At 62.2% G+C, this 22,407-nt stretch overlaps 1 protein-coding gene across 1 annotated transcript; it reads left to right on the top strand.

The window, feature by feature from the left end:
• The first annotated feature begins 1,543 nt into the window (after window positions 1-1,543).
• Window positions 1,544-22,037, top strand: COL20A1 (collagen type XX alpha 1 chain). The gene is made up of 37 exons (XM_070471819.1): window positions 1,544-1,625; window positions 1,739-1,792; window positions 1,959-2,069; window positions 3,324-3,467; window positions 3,621-3,785; window positions 4,037-4,159; window positions 5,111-5,269; window positions 5,623-5,742; window positions 6,313-6,477; window positions 7,166-7,330; window positions 7,526-7,680; window positions 7,980-8,109; window positions 8,887-9,032; window positions 9,158-9,281; window positions 9,438-9,577; window positions 10,026-10,155; window positions 10,375-10,517; window positions 10,620-10,752; window positions 11,086-11,228; window positions 11,417-11,546; window positions 12,499-12,537; window positions 13,193-13,331; window positions 14,097-14,239; window positions 14,337-14,446; window positions 14,865-15,023; window positions 15,116-15,193; window positions 15,710-15,796; window positions 16,404-16,457; window positions 18,138-18,233; window positions 18,311-18,364; window positions 18,470-18,523; window positions 18,825-18,878; window positions 19,671-19,742; window positions 20,112-20,147; window positions 20,255-20,321; window positions 20,503-20,649; window positions 21,856-22,037. The coding sequence occupies exons 1-37, from the start codon at window positions 1,544-1,546 to the stop codon at window positions 21,879-21,881; spliced, it is 4,077 nt and encodes a 1,358-aa protein (XP_070327920.1). The 3' UTR covers window positions 21,882-22,037.
• Window positions 22,038-22,407: the final 370 nt, after the last annotated feature.

Below are 22,407 nucleotides of genomic sequence, written 5' to 3'. Positions count from 1 at the left end.
TCCTGGGACTGTGGCTCCCGCCTGACCCCCCCAGGCCATACCTGCTCAGGGTACAGGCCCCCCTGCGGGACCAGTCTCCCTCTGGCCCTGAGCAGCTGCTGCTCCCAGGGGCTCAGGTGCTCAGGGGACAGAGACAGGAAGACAGGACAGCTCTGCCCCCAGCGTCACCCTCAGCTGTGGCTTGACCTTTGGCATTGCAGTTTTCCTTTTAGTTGGGCTTTTTTGGTATTATCCATTTGTTTTTTCAACAGTTATTAACACACTGCTCATTTGATTCACTCTTGCATTAGTGATTTTTTTTCATCATTCTCTAGACATGTTTTTCATTGTGAAATTTTCAAATAACAGAATCTAGGGTGTAAAGTGATATTCCCCTCACCCCCAAGGAGAGCCCAAGACGCTGCCTCCAGCAGGTCCCTGGTCCTTTCAGCTCATTTATGGCTATGGGCAGCACCTTGGTCGGCTGTCCCCCATCCAGCGAGGGGACGCTCAGCTCCCTATGGGGCATGTCCCTTTCAGGGTGATGCTCAAACCTGTCGGGGAAGGCTGCAGAGACCAACCCTGGGAGGTGGTGTCTGAGTCATGCAGCAAGCCTCCTCCACACGCCCCCAGCCACATCCCTTGCATGTGTCCAGCTCCCCAGGGTGCCGAGAGGGTAGGAGACCGCTGAGCTAGTCCTCACAGGGGCGCAGCAGGAGCCTGTCACACAGCCATCCAGCCTGGAGCCCTGGCTCCTCTAACCACCTTCTTACCAGCGGCACATCCTCCTGGCTACGATTCTGCTCACAGATGGTTGGGCCCTCCATCCCTGGGGCTCTGACAAGATCTCCCTAAGGGGACCGAGTCAGTAAGGAACCCCAGACACTCATACGCAGACAGCAGGGGCCTCGTGCAGTCCACCCCTGCAGGCTCTGGGTGGACTGCGGCGAGGCGGGGGTGGCTGGAAGATGGGGGTGGGACCCATACATCCAGGCTGCCCTTCCGCAAGAATGGCCCTGTGGGGGCCGCCCCTGGCTGGGTACTGTCTCCCCAGCGCCTGCCAAGGCCCCAACCTACAGACCCAGAAGGCAGCTTGGGATGCCCCCCCACAACACATCAGGGGTGCTGGGAGACAGAGGCTCTTCATGAGCCGGGCCCCCCACTCACAAGCGTCTTTTCAAGGCCCTCACTGCTGAGACATTCCTGCCTTTCAGCTCATACTCCAAGGAGCAGGGGGCCCATCCGGAGGCCCAGCTCAGCTGCTCCCCGCTCTGAAGCGGCCATTGTGTCTGCCACGGGCTCCCCCTAGCCCTGCCCTTCCCCTGTGCCCCCGCTGTGAGGGGGGCAGCCAGAAGAAGCCCATCTCTGTCCCCACTTTCCAAAAATAGTCACCCACACCAAGGAGCTGCCGGAAGCTTGGAAGTCAGGCTATGCCGGAGGGCTCAGGCCTCCATGGCCCCTTCCTCCTCCCAGGATGGCCAGGGCACCCGCCCCAGGGAGCCCCCGCCCCCATGCACCCCCACCTCCTGGGCTGTGCAACCGTGGCAGCAGGGGGTCTGCAACTATGTCTCCACTGCACTTCGGGGACTCAGGCGGGGAACTGGGAGGGGTGACCACTGCTGGCTCAGAGCCTGTGTCTCCACTGGGTGGGTGGGCAGTTAGGACCACTCTGGGATGCTGGCCTGAGCCTAAATCCACGGTGCGGGGCACCCCTAATAGAGCCAGGGGGCCTCTCTGGACAGAAGTCTCCCCCACCCAGATCTGCCAGCAGCCTTGGACTGCGAGGGGGACCAGTCCTCCTCCAACCCTGGCGGTGGGGAGGTGGGCTCCTCTTCTCAAAGTTCCCCCCAGTGGAACTGGAGTCCCCTCTGAGCCCCGGTGGGGCCACAGCCTCCTCGGAACCTCAGGATGGGGCCCCACAGCTGGTTGGGGAGGTCACCGAGGAGGATCAGTCCTGACCACCTGTCCTGCTTCCCCAGCGAGTGGCCGCCTGAGGCTGGCGGTGCTGCCTGAGGACCGGCTGCAGATGAAGTGGAGAGAGTCAGAGGGGAGCAGCCTCGGCTACCTGGTGCAGGTGAAGCCCAGGGCAGGTAGGGGCCCGCCCTCGCCTCTGTGCGGACCGACGGCGAACACAGCACGGCGGTCACTGTGCTGGCTCCCCTCGGCTCTGCCCTCCTCCTCGCTGTCTCCCCGCTAGCACAGGGAGGTTGTGGTGGGAGAACAGGGCCCGTAACACTGTGTGTCCCCACACCTGGCACGTGCAGAACGTGGTCAATGACTTTGCAGAGCTCTCAGGACCTTCCCCCAGCTTAGAGCTCTCAGGACCCTGACAGTACCGAGCCCGAGTGGCAGACCGCTCCATTTTAAGAGTTGAGATTGTTTGATGTTGGGCTTCAGCTGTTTCAAGAGCTGACCTGTCCTCAGAAACCCGTGCTCCTGGGTGGAGCTCTTCAGGATCTCAACCCCAAAGAATAAGGGGGATGTGCCAAGGATGCACTCCTCAGAGGGCCTGCCTGTCCATCCCTCCTTGGCAGGCAGCAGGAACCCAGCAGACCTGGGCTTAAATCCTGATCCCAAGCAACTGCGTGACTCGATTTCCCATCTACAAAATGGGTGGGGGCTTGTGAAAATTATTCAGTTTGAGTCACGTGAAGCACCTGGGACCTCACCCTCCTGGCCTGTCCCACCTCCCCATGTAGGGCTTGGCCCAGCCTGGGGGCTGTCCACCTTGCAGGATGTTGGACAATGGGCAGGCTTGTGGGTCCTTCCTCTTTTAGTCCCCTTTCTAGCACCTAAGGTCCAAGAATTGCCAGGTGCTTCCTGACCTCTGATCAGTCGCTCCTATTGCCTCCACGGCCGCCTCCCCTGAGAGCACGGCAGCATGCCCTTGGAATTGTTTCTTTGTTTTTAGTATAGACTCACAGTCACACTGGGACGTGCTTACAGGCTCATTGCCATGTGCTGTCCAGCCCCTGTGCACAAGCGACAGGCCCCTCCCCACGTGCAGCCCTGTCTGCACAGACACCTCCATGGTGTCCCCAGCGCTGCTCTGATGGCACCTGGAGAACTTATGGATCCTCCGGTGGACCCTGAGATGAGTCCCTCTGGGGAGGAGCACAGGCCACTCCCATCAGGTCCTAGAGAGAGACGCACAGACCTCTCCCCCTACTCCCTCCCCTGGCCCAAAAGGAGGAACTAGGGGAGGGGAAGAGGGGGTGCCAGGCAGATTTCACCACTCCCAACACACATGCACACACATGCACACCTTCTGGCATAAGTGCACACATGCATGCAGACACCACCCACCTCGGCCGCCTTGCTCCCTCTCCCCACCCCCGCCCCAGGGGACCCAGAACAGGAGGTGATGCTGACCACCAAGACCCCCAAGGCCACTGTGGGGGGCCTGAGCCCCTCCAAGGGGTACACCTTGCAGATCTTCGAGCTCACTGGCTCAGGGAACGTCCTGCTGGCTCGCAGGGAGTTTGTGAGTAAGTGCCCTGGGGGTGCCTGTGTGCAGAAGAGGCTGGGAGCCCGTGGAGCCTGGATGGGCCTTTGTGGGAAGGGTTGTGTGGGCAGCCCCCAGGCCTCTATCCCCCCTGCCGGGCAGTGGAGTCCTAATATCCCATCACATCTCTCTGTAGTTGAGGATCTGAAGAGTAACTCCATGAGCAGGAGCGGCCAGAGGCCACTGGGGGCAACCCTGGAGCCCACCCCCTCCCACGCGGGGAGCCCAGACCTTGAGCCCCCAGGGGCCCTGGCCCCAAGCCAAGACCCGCCCACACTTGGTGGGTCCAAGTCGGGTGACGGTAAGTGCCTGGGAATAGGGGGCAGTCTTCAGTGCCTCACGGTTTCCACATGGCCAGGAGGTCCTCCCTCCGTCTGCCCTCATTAAGCTTGGCTGCCCGCTCCTGACTTCATTAACCCACTGGGACAGCTCATCTGCTGGGAATGTCCCTGGGCCCCAGTGCCTGGTCCCACTACTTCGACCTCCCTCAGGTGCCCCCCAGCCTGAGTGTGGCTGGTGAGGGGTAACACAGCTGTGACCCCCCCCCCCCAGGAGTACCTGGCGAGGAGCAGCACCCACCCAGGGACCCCACAGGGGAGGGGCCTGCTCAGCCCACTCCAGATCTGGAGGGGCAGAACCAAGCCAGGACCTCAGCTGGAGGGAGAGGGGAGCCAGGTGAGACGGCTGGGGTGCCAGCATCTGCGGGCTTGAGGGCGGGACCACAGCACAGAGTTTCCCATGAGGCCCTGCAGGCAGAGATGTGCCTCCCCCACCAGGCCTGGGAAGTTTCTGATTTTGTCTCTCGCATCAGACTTGGAATTGAAGAAGACACCTCCTTCCTTAGACTTCATGTGGGGTCCTGGGGTCCAGGCCTCCCACTGTCTCCCAGTGGATTTGGGGTCTTACAGGGTGATCTGCCCCACAGTGCAGGGCCTTGAGGTCAGAGGGTGCCTCCTGCATTCGGTAAGGGTCTCACCACACCAACCCCACCAGGAGCCTCCAAGAAGGGGTCTGGCCCTGACTCTGGGTCTTGGCCTGGGGACACAGAGCACAGCTCTGGGAGCCCCAGATCAAGGGGCGTGGCTTTGTCTCCAAAGAGCTCCTGGTCCTTAGGACAACCCTCACACACACCCCTCACACACACCGTGAGGCCTCAGCCTAGAGCTGGCAGAATAGATGGCTACCTGGCGCTGTCCATGGTGCTGACTCACCCCAGTCGACTCCCCTTTGGACAGCCTCTGCCAGCTGAGCCTGGGAGCTGGTGGGCCAAGGAAGGTGCAGCCCCCCCTTGGACAATCACACAGTGACCAGCACTGGCCAGGTCAATAGAGGGTGAAGGTTCCAGAGCAACTAGATGTCCTATGAGCCCCCTTTGGGGGGACTCAGAGAGGCTGGGACAGTGGGCTGAGCTTCACGTGTGGTTTTCTAAGTCTGGTGAGACCCTGGTACTTGTCCCCCAACACTTTGCTGCCCACCTCACTTGAAGTCAGAGCCCTGCAGCTCCTCCCCCTCTACCAACCCCAGGGAAGGAGATCCTGGGCACTGGAGCCCAGCCACAGGCAGTTCAGGGTCCTGTAGCAGTGATGACCTTGCCCAACACCTCACCTCCCTCCCCTCCCACCCCAGGCAGACCCCAGTTCCGCTGCACTCCCCCCACGCCTGCAGACATGATCTTCCTGGTCGATGGGTCCTGGAGTATAGGCCACAGTCACTTCCAGCAGGTCAAAGACTTCCTGGCCAGCGTCATCGAGCCCTTTGAAATTGGGCCAGGCAAAGTCCAAGTAGGTGGGTCCCAGCCCTGCCCTGTGCCCCACTGGGGTGGTTCTCACAATTCTATACCCTACCCCCAGTTTGGAGAAGGAAGTGTGAAGTGAGGGAGGAATCAAGGCTAAGTTCTCACCCAACCAGGCAAAACTGAGGTCCCCACCTGCACTGGGAAGACAGCTAGCTCCCAGGGGGAACTTGTGTGGAAAGTAGGGCTTTGCAAACATGCCTTCCTTGTGACCCGGGCAAGGCTGTGTGTGTCCTGCCCACCTGCTGTGTGCCCACACCCCCTCCACTCCCAGCCTGATTCAGTATAATGGAGACCCCTCCCCTCCCAGTATAACTCAGTAGAGTGGGGTCCCCTCCCCTTCCAGGCCTGACTCAGTACAGTGGAGCTCCCCAGACCGAGTGGGACCTGAATGCCTTTGGCACCAAGGAGGAGGTGTTGAGTGCTGTTCACAACCTCCGCTACAGAGGAGGAAACACGTTCACAGGTCTGCTCGGCCCCAGTCCCGGCCTCAGCCCCACCCTCAAGGTCCATTCAGGTCTTGTCCCATGGTCAGTCTCCCTTGAACCCTCAGATAAGGAGAGGCGTGCATGAACCACGCCTGAGTCCTGTGTATTCATGCCTCTGCAGAGGGCCAGTCTGCCTCGTTCTTCCATGGTGAACGTGGCAAGTCAGGCAGTCCTGCTGAAACCAAGTGGCTCCTCTGGTCAGTAGAGGCTCCTGGGAGGGACCACCAATGGCTCAGGAGAGCCCTGCTGTCAGCAGTCCTCCTCAGGGGGTCTCCCCCAGGCAGACCATGCCCCGATAGCACAATTCCTTCCCTGATCCCCATTCACCCTGTGCATCCTGCAGCAGCAGGGTGTGGGGTGCCAGCCCCTGGGTCTCAGGTGCCTGTGAGGGAAGGAGGGGGGCGTCCCTGCCCTCTGGGTACCCGCAGACTGGAGGGGCCAGGACTGTCCTGGTGGGCAGAGCCGGTGGCCAGTGGCTGGTGCAGCCATCACGGGTGGGCAGGGAGAGTGCGTGGGGGCACCAGCACTCTGCACTCATTGTGCCCAAGGCCTGGCCCTGACCCACGTGCTGGAGCAGAACCTGAAGCCCAGAGCAGGTCTCCGTCCAGAGGCAGCTAAGCTGGTGATTCTGGTGACGGACGGCAAGTCCCAGGACGATGCCCACGCTGCTGGCCATGTGCTCAAGGGTCTGGGTGTTGACATCTTTGCTGTGGGTGAGCAGCTCCTCCTCCTCGGGCTCTTGGTGGTCATTCTCACAGCATGCATAAGCATGCATCCCCAGGCTTCAGGTCTTGTGGCCTCTGAGCCTCAGCCCCTCTCCCGCCCCCCACCCCATCTGTGAATGGGAGGAAGAGTCCCTGCTCTGCAGACCTGAATCCCACCCGGACAATCGAAGGTGGCCACACAAGTTGGTGTGGGCAGCCTGGCCACTCCCCGGTGAAGTGGCCAGTTGACAATGTCACCTGTGGATGTGTCTGTGGCCCCTCCCTGCTCCCCACATCATATGCCCTGGGGACCTCGCTCTGCTCCCATAGCCAGCCGGTCATTAACTCCATCCCTTGGAAGGGACCTCCAGACCTGGGGGCAGGGTTCCTGGAAGCAGAGACCCTGCTCTATGCCTGACCCCAGCCCCTGGATGAGCAGGACCCCGAGGAAAGCACACTGACCTCTCTCCTGGCTGCAAGTTCCACAGAGACCTGAGCAGGCGTGCCACAGGCACCTTCACACCAACCTGTCTCTCATGGGCACCTGGCCAGGTGACCCCGTTCCAGGGCCTGTGGGGTCTGGGGTCCTTGGGAAGGGCCCTCTGCCCACTGGGTGACCAGCAGGAGCCCAGTGGCCCTGACTGTACAACAAATAAGGGTGCTAGGTGAGCTAACCCTCCCCCCAACCCTGCGGCAGGCGTGAAGAATGCTGATGAAACCGAGCTGAGGCTTCTGGCCTCCCAGCCGCTGGACATCACTGTCCACAACGTGCAGGACTTCCCCCAGCTCAGCACACTCTCCGGCCTGCTCAGCAGGCTCATCTGCCAGAAGGTCCAGGGCAGGAGCCCGCGTGGGGGTCCAGGTGAGCGACGGGGCTGGCACAGGGGCAGGGTCGCCACACCAGCTGCAGCCCCAACAGGTCCCCTTCCACCAGGCTCTCAGAGCTCCCCCGACAACTGGGGAGCCCCTGTCCTTCCTGGAAGTGGCCGCCAGGGGGCGCAGGCAGAGCCACTGACACCAGTCGCCCCCTGGGCCTGGACCCCTCTTCCTCCCACAGCTACACCGGCCGTGGACCCCCCTCCCGCTCCCACCAGGCTGGTCCTGACCCAGGTGACCTCCTCCAGCGTCCTCTTGTCCTGGAGCCCAGCCCCACAGCCGCCTCTCAAATACCTGATTGTGTGGAGGCCTTCCAAGGGCGGCGCCCCCAGGGAGGTGAGCACCGCCCTCTCCCCCCCCCCCCCCCCCCGCCCACCGCCGCCCCCACCGCAGGCAGAGCTGTAGTAACGACCACCGGTGACAAAATCAAGGTGAAGGAGGAGCAGGTGCAGGGGGTTTATGGAACCACGGCCCCATGCACTTGTGGCTGGCAGGGTTGTGCTCACGCCTGTGTGATGGGCTGATGGCCCAGACCTGCTCTGGGGACACAGCTGTGCTGGGAGTGAAGGCTGACCCAGCACCCCTGCCTCCTCCCCTGCACCCCACCGACCTGCTCCTCGCGACTCCTATTCCAGGTGGTGGTGGAAGGGCCCACCTCGTCAGCGCAGCTGCACAACCTGACCTCCAGCACTGAGTACCTGGTCTCTGTGTTCCCCATCTACAAGGCCGGCGTCGGCGAGGGCCTGCAGGGCCTGGCGACCACAGGTGTGTGTGTGGGCTCAGGGTTGTAGGGGCTTCCCCCACCTGCACCCTCAAGGGTGGTCTGAACCCAGGCAGGGTACCACACCCAACAAAGGCCGAGACCTTGGGCCGCTGTGACCCTAGTGTCCTCCTCTGAGCACAAGTGACATCATTTGTATCATGACCCTAACACAGCAGGGACCCATTACTGTTGCTGCCACACTGTGGAGCTCCCGCCCTGCCTGGGCTGTGGTTTCCCCGGTACTGCGTGAGACCACCCCACCTTCAACCTGGCAGCTTTATTGAGATACACCCCCCAGTCACCTGTTCACAGTGGGTGATACTCTGGTTTTCCATATAGTCCCAGCATTGTGCACCCCTCACCCTGAAGGGAGCCCCACATCTTAGTGGTCACCCCAATCCTCCCCTCCCCAACAGTCCCCGCCCACCCCTGATCTGCTCTCTCTGGAGTTTGCGGATCCTGGACCCTCCATCTAAATAGGACCACATAGGCTGTGGCCTCTTAACCCCAGGTCACGGCCCTCCCACCCTCAGGGCAGGTGGCCTTAACAGAAATGTGCGGGGTGGTCCAGGGTGAAATCAATTCCGGGACTTACAGTCAGTCGTCTGTTCTCCCCACCCCTGCTGGTCTTCCCCTCTCTGTGTCTCCATCAGGACACACCTAGCCCGCGCCTACCAAGTGACTGACAGCTGTCTGTCCTCCCCCGACTCCCGCTGGTTTATGGGTCTGATTTCTGCCTGCTGCCGCATTTTTAAACTTTCTGCCCCCGTCTCCACCAGCACCCCTGCCCCCACCCCAGGCACTGACCCTGGCTGCAGTGACACCCAAAACTGTCCGCCTCACCTGGCAGCCCTCGGCAGAGGCCACCCAGTACCTGGTGCGGTGGTTACCTGCCTCCCCCAAGGGCGAGGAAGAGAGGAGAGAGGTGCGGGGCAGGGGGTGGGGGGGTGGGGGGGCAGGCACGGGGGGAGGGGAGGGGTATAGGAGAGGGGGGAAGGGGGCAGGCAGGGTGCGGGGAGCACAGGTGGGCCAGCGTGTGTGTCCCTGCAGGTGCGGGTGGGGCGGCCGGAGGTGCTGCTGGATGGCCTGGCCCCGGGCAGGGACTATGAGGTGTGGGTGCAGAGCCTTCGAGGGGCAGAGACCAGCGAGTCCCGGGGCATCCGTGCCAGGACCCGTGAGTGCATCCTGCAGGTTGCTGCCTACTCTGGTTCCCCCCATCTTTCCATGGGTGGGGGATCCCAACCCTATCCAGTAGTCCCCCAACCCCGGCTGTCGCCTGCCCTTCCCTGGTACCCATGGGGCAGTCCTAAGGCCTTGGTGTGCCCTGCAGCTGCCCTGGCCACCCCCAGACACCTGAGCTTCTCTGACGTGAGCCATGATTCAGCCCGCGTGTCCTGGGAGGGCACCGCAAGACCTGTGCGCCTGTTCAGGGTCAGCTACATTTCTGGCAAGGGAGGCCACTCGGGACAGGTGAGGGCAGGCCTGCACGTCCAGGGGGGTGATTTGTTCACGGGGACCAGCACCCTCGGCCTCCCGGACCGGGCCCCCTGAATTCAGGGTCAGTGGGTGTGGCCGCATTCCCCCAGGCTCAGCCTCAGCAGTGTAGGGGGAGTGGAAGGCAGCTGGCCCCACCCCAGCCCCTGTGGGCCCCAGTACAAGTCAGGGGGGATGAGGCAGAAGTGAAGCAAAGAATTGTAAGGATCCTTACACGTGATAGGCCGGACGGGACGTGCTGGGGGAGCAGGCCCTGAGAGGCAAAAACACCGGCGTGTTGGGGGAGTGGGCAAGACCCCACCAGGGCCCCGGGTTCCGCTCCCAGTCCCCTCTCTCCAGTCTGGGAGTGGTCGTAGGGCAGGCCTGGGTCTCCTTCTGGCAGGAGCTGCCCCCCTCAAGCTGCCTGTGCCCGCCCCCCCAACAGATGGAGGTTCCTGGGAACGCCACCGCGGCCACCCTGGGCCCCCTCTCCTCCTCCACCACATACACGGTCCGCGTCACCTGCCTCTACCCTGGGGACCGCTCCTCCACCCTGACCGGCCGCCTGACCACACGTGAGTGGCAGTGGGGGTGGGGTCCCCAGGCCACCTCCCTCTGCTCCCCTGGGTGATTCAGAGCAACACGAGTCAGGTGAGGGCGGGTACCTGGACGGGTGTGATGTGGAGCCCGGGACCAGTGCCCAGCCTGCAGCCCACTCTGGGAAAGGGGACTGCAGGCACAGTGAGTGGGGACTGGGGGCCCCTGCCACCCCAGCCTCGGTCTCCCTCTTCCAGGGAAAGTCCCCAGCCCAAGCCAGCTGTCGGTGACAGAACTGCCTGGGGACGAAGTCCGGCTCCAGTGGGCGGCCGCGGCGGTGTCCGGCGTGCTCGTCTACCAGATCACGTGGACGCCCCTGGGAGAGGGGAAGGCCCGTGAGGTGTGGGGGCAGCGGACCCTCCCCTCCCCAGCTTCTCCCATGAACCCGGCTCCCAGGGAAGGACAGCTCCCCCCGGTGGACACCAGTCCCTCTTCTCCACAGATTTCTGTCCCGGGGAACCTGGGCACGGCCATCCTGCCTGGCCTGGGGAGGCACTCAGAGTATGAGATCACCATCCTGGCCTATTACCGGGACGGGGCCCGCAGCGACCCTGTGTCCCTCCGTTACACCCCTGGTAGGTGACCCTGCTCTGCCCCAGAACCCCCCAGTCCATGGGCCTGACAGACAGCCCCTCCAGTCCTGACCCTGCGAGTGGGCCACTGGGTCCACAGGGCCTCCCTGAGCCCTCCAGGCAGGCATCCCTGGGGTGGCCAAGAGTCCAGGTCACGTGGTGTGACACCGCACCCAAGGTGGTCCCACAGCTGACCTGGTGGCCCTGTCTGGGCCAGGGCCACTGGGCAGCGTGGTGGGCATGGTGGGGGCCGGGGAGTGGGAGGGTGGCGAGCATGGTGCAGAGTGGAGGGGGTGTTGCCACCTGTGGTGCCCCACGCCCCTTGCTCCCCCGCAGTTAGCCGGAGCCCACCCTCCAACCTGGCCTTGGCCTCAGAGTCGCCTGACAGCCTGCGGGTCAGCTGGACGCCCCCGAGCGGCCACGTGCTCCACTACCGGCTCTCCTACGCGCTGGCCTCAGGCTCCGGACCTGAGAAGTCGGTGGGTCTCCCTGCAGCCAGGGACGCCATCGCCCCTCATGGGCCACCAGATCCTGGGCTTGGGGAGCCACGTTCCATCCTGCCTATCTAGGAGGCCACTCTTCCGCTGCGGGACCCACAGATAGGGGACCAAGATGCCCACACTAGCAGAGACGCTCATGTGACCACCTTCACCCCGCCCCCACCCAGATCTCCGTTCCAGGACCTGGGAGCCACGTGACGATCCCTGACCTGCTGGCGGCTACCAAGTACCGGGTCCTGGTCTCAGCCGTCTATGGAGCAGGGGAGAGTGTGGCAGTGTCTGCTACCGGCCGGACGGGTGAATGGGCACCAAGATCCCAGATCCCAGCAGATCCCTGCCAGGCCCAGGACCCTGGCAGCCAGGACGTGTGGGCCCTGTGACTTCCAGATGTACCCCATATTGCAGAGCTTAGTGAGAGACCCTCCGGTACAGGATTAAGGCCACTGCAGTCCAGTTGAGCACGTACAGGCTGGCATGGAGGGCATTGTGGCTGTGGCCAGCCTGCAGAGGCCCGGGGCTGGGGGATGGGCGGTGTTCTTCTAGGTCTGTGTCCAGGAGGTGCAGGGCAGATGTGCAGCTTGTAGGAGTGGGAAACCGGATGCATGCCATAGACGGGGTGGCTGCAGCATAGCCCAGGGCCCACTCTGGGTTGGCCTTGCCCTCGGGGTATCAGTGGTCCCTGAGGTCCCACCACCCCCAGGCCAGGACCCAGCTGAGAGGAGCCTCAGTTTCTGTTTGCTATTCCTGCTGCTTCTCTCGACAATCAGATGCTCAGAGCAGAAGGCCCTCGGCCAACCACCCCAGCTTTCCTCTGTGTCCCCTCCATGGTGTTGCCCAGTTTTGACTTGAATACCTCTGGGGACAGGGGCCTCACTACCCAAGGCTCAGCACCTTTCCTTTCTGGGTGGCAGGGAGCCACTTCCTGCCCCGAGAGTCTCAGTTCCTGCCCACACTCATACATGAACACTCAGAGTGTCCACACAGTGCTTGGAAGTGGAGCAGGCTGGCTCAGCCCAGCCCCAGGATGGTGTGGACCCAGGCATGTCCACACACCCAGATCTCCCCTGGCCTGCACCTAGGGCATCTCACCTCTCATCGCAGACCCTGTGAGAGCACCCAGTCGGGTGCTGTCTTCCTGGGGGTTGGACACTGTCCCTGTCCTATCCCTGAAGTGTGGGAACCACAGGGCCGGGCATCCGGCCACAAGGGGCCCCTCCCCGCTGACCCTTGCCCTTGTGTCCCCTCTCAGCAGCCTGCCCGGCCCTCCACCTGGACGGCTCCCTCCCAGGTAGGTCCCACCCTGTTGTGGTAGCTGCTCCCTGCCAGCCCCCACCCACACTTCCTCCTCTGGGTCCTTGTTGGGGGAGGGTGGCCTGGGTTTGGGGTCAGGCAATGGTGGGGGCCATGGGTCCTGTGTGACCTTTGTGAACCTGTGCTGACCAGGAGGTGGGCGGGCGAGGGGCTGAGCCTGGGTCCACAGCATCACATCTTTACTGCTGTGGGTCTGAGACCCTTCCCAGAGAGAAGGCTGACACGTGGGCCCCACCTGGTCAGGGAGATTTGCCAGCTGGGGGCAGTGGGAGTAGTAAGGGCGGGGGACATATCTTGGTACCTGGGTCTCCTGAAGGATGTCCACAGCTGCTCAGACCCAGCTGCAGGGCCGGCTGAGTTGGGGTGGGAGTGGGAATGGGACGGGCGAGGGTCTGGGCACTGAGACTCGTGGGGAGGTGACGGCTGTGGGCATGGAAGGGCCAGGTTGGTGCTCCCTGCTTGTCCTTCCTGAATCCAGGATAGAGGGAAGGGGGGACCAGACCCCTGAGGGCCGACGTCCCTGCACTGTCTCTGTGGCTCCCACACTTTCCTCTCACCAGACATGTGGTTTTCTACTCTGCCTCCTACTCACCCCCACCTTCCCTCCTGTCTAATGGTGCCGCCCTCCCAAGGCTTTGACCTGATGGTGGCCTTCGGGCTGGTGGAGAAGGAATACGCCTCCATCCGTGGTGTGGCCATGGAGCCCTCGGCCTTTGGCCCCACCAGGACCTTCACACTCTTCAAGGACTCTCAGCTGACCCGCCGGGCCAGGTGGGAGCTGGGGTGGGCCGGAGAGCAGGGCACCCTGGGGGCGTCAATGGGGCAGACTCCTGGGGGCATGTGGACCCTGGGAATCCGAGTTCCACAAATTAATAACTCTCCTGTGGGTGGAATGAGGCCCCTGGAGGTGGGATGGGAGGGCTTTTGCCCAGGTGGCACTTCAGGGCAGGGGCCACCACCTTTGTCTCCCTGAGAACTCCAGCTTCCTGTGTGCTTTAATTTGATCCTACAAATCTGCACATATCTAGGGTTTGTGAGAAGCCACTGCTTTGTGACTCACCATGACCATGGCTGGTATGACCCGCGATGTCTAATAATCACCCCACTTCATATACAGAGTGTCTTTAACACACATTGGAACTTCCACACACATAGCATAATTTTTCTTAAAGTGTTTTAAATTGCAAAGGTAAATCACGTGCTTTATAATATTGATAGGAACTTGAAAAATACAAAATGCAACTCTGGGGTTGCAAAGAGTGGAGGGCTCCCAGGAGGTGGCAGACAGTAGGAGCTATGAGGAGAGAATGTGGGGGAAGGGCACGGGAAAAGAAGCAGCACGTGCCAAGCGATGGCCTCCCGTCCCTGTGGGGCCATCACAGGGGTCTCAGAGCTGCTCCCCTTGAGACTCGACAGGCCAGGAAGAGAGGGGAGTTCTACTGCTGACACTCCGCAGCCCGGCCCCGAGGACCCTGCTCTCGGTCCCCAGGGTCCAACCTCCTCTTGAGCCTGTGGTGCCCCTCCTGTTCCCTACAGCGACATCCACCTGGCCACCCTGCCCCCAGAGCACACGGTCGTCTTCCTCTTGCGCCTGCTCCCCGAGACGCCCCGAGAGGCCTTTGCACTGTGGCAGGTGGCGAGTGAGGACTTCCAGCCCATCCTCGGGGTTCTGCTGGACGGTCAGTTGGAGGGGCAGCAGTAGGCCAGGCGATGCTCTGGGGGGTCCCCTCCCGCCTTCCACATGGGGTCTCATGTGATCCTTGCCCCGTCCCCCAGCTGGCAGGAAGTCGCTGACCTACTTCAACCGTGACCCCAGGGCCACCTTGCAGGAGGTCACCTTCGACCTGCCCGAAGTGAGGAGGATATTCTTTGGGAGTTTCCACAAGGTACTGGAAAGTCCTGAAAGGACTACAGCTCATGCCTCCCTGCCTGAGACCCTCTATGCTCCCAGGTTCTGGGACACAGAGCCCCATTGGGCTCTGCAGGACACAGGCTGCCCTGTCACCATGGCATCCCCCAGAATGCAGGAACTTTCCTCTGCCCTGGATGCCCCCACCTTAATCTGGGTCAGAGAGCATCCAGCCCTTGCTCCTGGTCCCACAGCCCCTGGAAGGGGCCATTGGGGTGTCATTGTACAGAAGGAAACTGAGGCCCTGTGAGGGGTTTCAGGAGATGTGGAGTGGTCAGGATCCGGAAGCCAGCCCCAGGAATGGTCCCTGCCCCTCCCTGCTCTGGCCCTGGCCCGTGGGCATGGAGGGAGCCCATCCTGGCTGGTGCCCCAGGGAACCTCCTGCTGTCTCCCAGGTGCATGTGGCCGTGGGCCGCTCCAAGGTCAGACTCTACGTGGACTGCCGGAAGGTGGCTGAGAGGCCCATTGGGGAGGCTGGCAGCCTGCCCGCTGCTGGCTTCGTCATGCTGGGGAGGTTGGCCAAAGCCCGGGGCCCCCGGAGCAGTTCAGCCTCGGTGAGCCAGACCAGCTGGGGCTGGTGGGCCCCTCCCACCCCCTGTGCCAGCCACACCTGACCAACCTCACCCCTCTCTCTTCCTCTCTGAAGTTCCAGCTCCAGGTGCTACAGATTGTGTGCAATGATTCCTGGGCAGAGGAGGACAGGTGCTGCGAACTCCCAGCATCAGTAGGTGGCCAAGTGCCCACTGAGGGCAAGAGTCTGGGGGTAGACAAGCCATCTAGGTCATTGCCACTCTGGGAGAAATCCAGGCAGGCTTCCTGGAGGAGGTGAGACCCCACAGGGCCAGAGCTGGAGCCCAGGGTGGCTGGATGGGTGTCCTGGAAGGCCTGGGGCAAGGAGAGCTAGAGCAGGCCAGGCAGCCCCCAGCTCTGGGGTGGCTGCTGCCATGTACTCAGGGCCACTACCCTTTTCTGTGGGCTCAGGCGCAGGTAGGGGTCCTCACTGACTCCCCTGTGTGCCCACACTGGGCTTGGCCCTGTTGGGGGCTTGCATGGGAGTGAGGGACGGCATCCTGTCAGCAGGCTTGTACCAAGCAGCCAGGAAGGTGGCAGCCAGGACCAGGTCTCCACCCTTTACCCCTCGCCTCCCTGGACCCTGGTGTCAGTGCAGATGCTGAGCTCTGGGGTTAAACAAGAGCCAAGGAGGGGGTGCATTTAATGGTGGGGGTTTCCTTTCTCCCAGAAGGAGGGAGAGTCCTGCCCTGCCTTCCCATCTGCCTGTGCATGTTCCTCGAAGACCCCTGGGCCCCCAGGCCCCCAAGGACCTCCGGTGAGTCCAGCAATTCCTTCCTGGGGTAACCAGGGACTCCAGCAACATTTTGCTGCCAGTGGTGATGGATATGGCCCCCTCTCCAAGCCCCGAAGATGTCCCTGGGCCTGCCTCACTGATGGCCAGAGTTCATGAGTGTCCTGGCTGCCTCGTCCACCCCTGGCCCTTGAGTTCCCTCCTGGAAGCCCCTTACTTCCCACTGCAGCCTTCTCCTGAGCCAGCTCCTCTCTGGTGTTGGAGCCCACATGTTCCCCCCGGGGGTGGGAGCCCAGCCCATCAGGCTGCATCATGGTGTTGGTCATGGCCTGGCCATGAGTCACAGCTCCAGGCCTGGGCCCCACTGTGGGGCAGGTCCAGACCCTCTGGTTGCCTGGAGGGTGCAGGACCCATTTCGGCTGGTGGTCCACAGACCTCTCCAGGGAGGGGCCAGGGCTGGAAGCCATGAGCCCATGTGTGTGGTAACCAGTGACTGTGGGGGAGGCGGGCCAGGAGGCACTGGCCCCCGGAGTCCCTCCCTCTTCTACCATGAAGGTGGGGACTGGAGTCCAGGGCACTGCCAGGGGGGCCAATGTGCAGCTCGGCCTTAGCCTTGCTTGTGCCTCTGCAGGGCCTCCCTGGGAGGAACGGAGCCCCAGGAGAGCAAGGCTTCCCAGGGCCCAGGGTGAGTCATGGGGCATCCTGGGGGTGGGTGCAGGAGTGAGCCCCCAGCAGTCCAACCCTAGGCAGGAGGGGGACCCAGTCTGGGCACCGTGTGACGGGCAGTCTTGGGTGCCTGGCAGGGCCGTGTGTGCTCTGCCCTCCCCTGTGTTTCTACCATTAGCAGCTCCACCCCCTTGGAAGTTGTTGGCATATCGTTGGATGCATGTCTTCCGGCCCCGTTCGACTGGCTTATCTTTTCTCCTTCATTCGAGGGGCTCTAGGTTTTATGGGAACCCTGTGCCCTGAGCTGTGACTAGTGTACTGAGTCGTGGTCTCCTGACCTGGCTTATGATATGTGTGGCAGGCAGATTTAGGATCCCCTCTGTCTTGTCAGCTGTGTGGGTCTGTCTCCACAGCTCCTGACTCGCTTTGTATCTAAAGGCCTTCCTTAGCCTGCGAGGACCACCTCCTCATGGGCCTCAAAGTGCTTCTAAAACCTTCCAGCCCAGAACTGTGGTTCCTCCTTCCTCCCCAGACCGCTGCCCCTCGTTCCTCTATTTTTTGAGTATCCAGTCCCCCACACCCCCTGCCACTTCAAATGCGGTCTAATCACATCACCAGCTTTGCACGGAGTCCAGAGTCCAAAGGCTCTTCAGACCCAGGAACAGCCGCTGTCTAGGCGGGGATGGGTCCCGGTGTCCAGCTCCACATCCTCTCCCCTAAACCCCCTCTCCTCTCTGTGTATTGTTTTTGGGCCCCATTTTGTACTCAATTATCTTATTTGCAATTGTTTTTTAGTTTCATATGGTTTCCTTGGACTTTCCTGGTTTTTATTTACAGCACCTGTGAAAAATCATATCACCGTCTCCTTTTCAATTTTCCCTTTGAAAAAAATTTTTCTTGCTTATTTCTCTGGTGTGACACTCCAGAGTTTGTTAAGGAACCTCGGTGATAGCAGACATGTCCATGTTGGCTTCACAGAAATGCTTCTGGGGTTTGCCCGTTGAGTGTGGGGCAGGCCTGGGAGCTGAGACAGATGGATTTTGTCATGTGATAGTCAAATCCTAACCTTATTTTATTAGGAGACTTTAAAAATCAAGAATGGGTGTTAAATAAGATTTAGTGCCTCATCAGCTGCTCTGAACACAAGCAAATCATTTTCCTTCTTGGAGCTATTAGTTTGGTGAATGATTTAATCTCTCTCGAATGCTGAACTCTTCCTGCTCCTGCTAGAAGCCGGCATGGTCACTGAGCCCTCACCACTCATTTAACAGGCTACAGGCTTCTGTGTGCTCATGTTTTATTTAGTATTTTCACATTGATATTCGCAAATGGGAATACCTGTGGTTTTCTTTATAGAGTCTGGTGCATTGATATGCTTTAACTCACAATTATTTGAAAGCATCCTTTAAAAAAAAAGCTGCAAATCAAGCCATTTAAATGGTACTGGTGTCCTCTGTCCCTTAGAGGTTTGGTAGGATGATCCGGTGTCTGGGGTTCAGAGCTCTGGGACTGGACTGTCAGAGCTGGCCCAGCTCCTATCTTTAGAGCGTGGTTGCAGCAGGACCCTCTCAGGGTGGGCCGTGAGGGTGAAGATGCCTGTGTGCAGGCAGGTTTGCACCCCCCAACCCAGGGCAGGATCAAAGGAGGGGCTGCAGGAAAAGCCACGTGCCTCCTCAGCCCCCCACCCCTGTGTCTCCAGGGAGAGCCCGGGCCACCTGGACAGATGGGACCCGAGGGCCCTGGGGGTCAGCAGGGGTCACCAGGCACCCAGGGCCGCACCATCCAGGGACCCGTGGTAGGTGCTGCCTCCCCTCGCCCTGTCCTCCCACTCCTTCCCCTCGCCTTCCCGCCCAGTCCATCTTCCCCCTCCAGGGTCCACCAGGGGTCAAAGGAGAGAAGGGGGACCTTGGACACCCCGGCTTGCAGGTCAGACCACACTGGGGATGCGAGGGCCGTGTGCTCGGGACAGAGCCTCCTCCTCTGGGTTGGACCTCAGCCCCAGCCTGGCCGATCACCTCTGTTCTATTTCAGGGCCACCCCGGCCTCCAGGGCACCCCCGGGAAGGTTGGAGTTCAGGGACCAAAGGTGGGAGAGAAGCTTGGCTGGAGGGTCTTGAGATGGAGGCAGCGGGGGCTTCCTTCTCTGCCCCACCCAGGTCCTCACAGGCCTGCCTTCTGCATGGCCTGGCCAGTGGGGAGGGGAGTGTCAGTCGATACTGACCGGGGACAGGTGCGGTCACTGCCCAGGGCGGGGCCAGGCCTGAGATGGGCCAGCTTCAGCCAGGCACAGGCATGTACCCCCCACAGCTGTGGGTCTGGGGGGTCATCATGGGAGGGGCTTGCAGTAGTACCTGCCCTGCCCCCACCCACCCTTCCTTTGCCCTCAGGGAATGAGAGGCCTGGAGGGGACTGCTGGACTGCCTGGCCCCCCAGGCCCTAGGGTAAGCACTGCCTCCTCCGTGAGCCCCCCAGCCCTGCCCACCCCACTGGTGTCCCTCAAGTTTCCTTGAGGCTGAGCTGAACATGGTGACCTAAGGAGGCCTCTCTCTCCTGGGCTGGGGCAGGACTTAGACTGCAGTGGCATGTAAACGTCCTGTGCTCAGGAGCACAGAGGTAGCACCCCCCCCCCCCAATCTTACCCCACCAGGGAGGTTGGTAGGAAATGCTGCATTTGTGCAGCCCCCAGCCTCACCTGCACCCTGACTGCACAAAGCAGGAAGGTGCCTGAGCCCCTGGTTGGGCCTGGGCAGGGCAAACGGGTGGGTCTGGCTCCCTTCCCACCAGAGGGAGAGGGCATCCCCCTCACTCAGAAGTAGCTTCCTCCCAGCCCAGTGTTCCCAGAGGTCCTAGCTGAACTCAGAGCGGGGAGCTGCTCTGGGTGGGAGTCTGGGGCCAGCAGCCTAGACCCGGCTAGGGTCTCCTGGGCTCAGCCTCACTGGATGCCGGGGAGGCCAAGCTGCCCCTCCTGCACGAGGCCACCCTGGGAGGCCCAGCCTGCCGTCACACCTGGACAACTGGGATGTATTCCTATAGAGCCAGTGCCAGTGGTCAGGGTGGGCCGGGGCTGCCCTGGGTGGGTGAGGAAAGCAGGGCCTGCTGGGTGGGTGTGGGGCTCAGCTGGTGCGAGGCTGGGGACAAGCTGAGGAGCCTGATCTTGGTCCAGGGTGGGGGCACTCAGAGGGAGAGGCCACCCCTGGGGGGCAGCCACCAAACCCAACCTCCCACCTTCATAGGGCTTCCAAGGTACTGCGGGGGCCAGGGGCAGCAACGGCGAGCGGGGCCCCCCGGGGGCCGTGGGGCCCACAGTAAGTCTCCTCCCCACCCATCCCGACAGCCAGGGGGGCCAGTCATGTGTGCTGATGCCTGGGGGTGCCCAGCAGCTGGCACATTTTTAAAGCGAGGCTGACAAAGAAGGATCCCTGGACTGCCCCCTTGCCAAGCCCGAGACAGAAGTGGGGGACAGGCGGGGTTGGGGCTTCCCCACTTGGGCTCCAGGGGTCAGGGTGGCAGAAGACCTGAGCCTGCAGGCTGGGTGGGGCCTGGGGACAGGGAAGCCTGAGTCGGCCGGCTGTCTCCCTCTTGCAGCAGCAGAGGTGGGTCCTCTGCTCTCTGGGGACTCCTGGGTCTCTGGGCAGCTGCGGGGTCCAGGCACTTCTCCTTTTCCTCCCACTCAGGGGCTGCCGGGGCCCAAGGGGGAGCGAGGAGAGAAGGTGAGTGTGCAGAGTCTGGGGTCCGGGCCGACCCTGGGGGAGCACAGGGAGGCACTGACCCCCACGCTGCCTGAGCCGTCAGCCACGTGGCCTGTCCTCTCTTGCAGGGAGAGCCACAGTCCTTGGCCACCATCTACCAGCTCGTGGGCCAGGCCTGCGAGTCTGCCATCCAGGGTGAGTCGCCCCGCCTCCTGTGGTACCCAGTGCCCCTGTCTTCACACTGGAGGGAAGGGAGCCCCACACTGGGTCATTGGCGCCCCAGCCTCGAGCAGTTCTCCTGGGCCGCTGCCTCCGGGCAAGGCAGGGAGCAAGGCAGGCTCTCCCCACCCCCACTGACATCTCCCCCCAACCCCAGCGCACGTGCTGAAGCTCCATGCCTGCACCCACGAGAGCACTCGGCCCCCCATGCCCATCTTGGAGGCCCCCAGGGCCCTTGGCACGAGCAGCAAGTCCCGGCTCCCTGGAGAAGTGGGGCATGGTGGCCCCCGACCTGGGGACAGAGGTACTGGCCCCTGAGGGAGCGGTCTTCCCCAACCCTGGGGCTACATGCTCTGAGTGGACTGGCCACGGGTTGGGGGACAGGCCCTCTCAGCCCATACAGACCTGGGGCTGCCTGGCTGCCTAGGGTCTCCCAAATTCCCCTTCCCCAACCTCCCAGAAACCTTGAGCTTAGAGTCCCCTTTCTCCTCCCCCCCCACCCCACCCCCACCCTTCCCCGCCCCTCCCCCTCCTCCACCTCTTCCCTCTCCCCTCACTCCTTCCCTCTCTCCTTGCTGGGACACAGTGGGAGGCTTGGTCCAGTGACCTTGTCATGATCCGTCCCTGTGACAGGGCTGCGGCTGCTCACGGCTCAGATGCTGAGATGGATGGATGGGCTGATGAGGGGAGATGAGCTCACAGTCTTGAAGAAGGAGATGGGTGGGGGTGGGGCTGAGGCTGGCTGGGGGACAGTTCTGCAGCTCTGGGTGAGGGAGGACAGGGGAGGGGGAAGGGACCCACCCACAGCACCTTGCCCAGGCCCACACATTTGTGGAAAGAGAGGGGTCCCTGCCCCCCAGCACCCACCACAGTCCCCTAGACACAGCCTTTGCCGTATGCACCTCCCTAGTTTGTACCCACTGTCCAGGCAAGGCTGGCAGGTGCTGTCATGACGCCCTCCCCAGCTCCCTCCCTCACCCCACACCATGCTAAACCTCAGCCTTTGAGATGAAACAAGGATCAGTGCCTGTCTGAGGTCAGGGACCACCAGCCCTAAACTTTCAGCCTCAACTTGGGGGCTGGACCTGATGCCCCCTGGCCCCAGGGGGTTCAGGACCCACCTTCCCTGGGTCAGAGCAGGGCCCCTGAGAAAGGAAGGCAGTGCCACCTGCTCCCCTCACTCAGGCACATCCTCCTACCCCTTGGTGGAGCCTGGAGCCCTCAATCAGACAGGGTGGGCAGAGGCGTGGGCGGCCCGGCCTGTGGGGGCCCATGGGCCCCAGGGGAGCCCAGCAGGTCTGCAGGTGGGTGCCTCATGGGGCTCAGCACTCCGGGGACACCCGGCCAGGACTAGCATATCGGGGCTGGGGGCCCAAGGGTCAGTGCCCAGAGGAGTAGGTTCAGATAGAGGGCTCACTGTCCTACTGGGACCCGGGGGCCTGGTGCACGTAGCATCATGTCCTGATGATGTCAGCTGTCCACCAGACCCGTCCAGCCTCTTCTTCTGCAGGACGGTCCCCCTGCTGCCTCGAGTGAGCCCGCATGTGCCCCTGGATCCTGGACACCCGACATCCGACCCCCCAGAGCAGCTGGAGAAGAGGGTCCAGAGGTGCAGGGAGAAGCGGCAGAGACTGGGCCTGGAAACCTCCCCTCTGTGCATTTCCTGTTCAGATAAACATGCCTGCTTGTCAAGGGAGGTGGCTGCTCATTGCCGGGGACCCCCCCATCCGCCCCTTCCCCCACCGAGTGGAGTCCCCGATTCCCTCCCCCACGCGCCTCTCAGAGAGGGGCTGCCTTTCGTCCTTGGTCGTGAGGATCCCCCCACCATGGTCTCCCTCACCAGCTTCTTCCTGTGAGGCCACTGAAGCCTCCAGGCCCTGGTACCCACAGCCCCATCCCTCTAGGGATCAGGCCCCACTCAGAGCTCTCAGCCTGGGCCCAGCCAGGGGCTCCCTACCTCCCTCGTAGTGGCCTCTCTAGTAATGTCTGGCTCACCCCCAAGTGCTCAGTCCTCATGGAACCCCAACCTGCTGGCCCCTTACCTTGTCACTGCCCAGTGCTT

This window comes from Odocoileus virginianus, chromosome 9 (assembly GCF_023699985.2).
Source record: "Odocoileus virginianus isolate 20LAN1187 ecotype Illinois chromosome 9, Ovbor_1.2, whole genome shotgun sequence".
Lineage (NCBI taxonomy): Eukaryota > Metazoa > Chordata > Mammalia > Artiodactyla > Cervidae > Odocoileus > Odocoileus virginianus.
The sequence above is the reverse complement of the archived record's forward strand: the minus strand, read 5'-3'. Positions and strand labels throughout refer to the sequence as shown.

What these genes read in the sequence shown, in the direction of transcription:
- COL20A1 (XM_070471819.1), top strand. Translation starts at nt 1,544, where the DNA reads ATGTCTCCACTGCACTTCGGGGACTCAGGCGGGGAACTGGGAGGGGTG. An exon ending in GCAGGTGAAGCCCAGGGCAG is followed by an intron (nt 2,070 to 3,323) that starts GTAGGGGCCCGC and finishes CCCCCGCCCCAG; the next exon opens with GGGACCCAGAACAGGAGGTG. An exon ending in TTGGAGTTCAGGGACCAAAG is followed by an intron (nt 18,524 to 18,824) that starts GTGGGAGAGAAG and finishes CTTTGCCCTCAG; the next exon opens with GGAATGAGAGGCCTGGAGGG.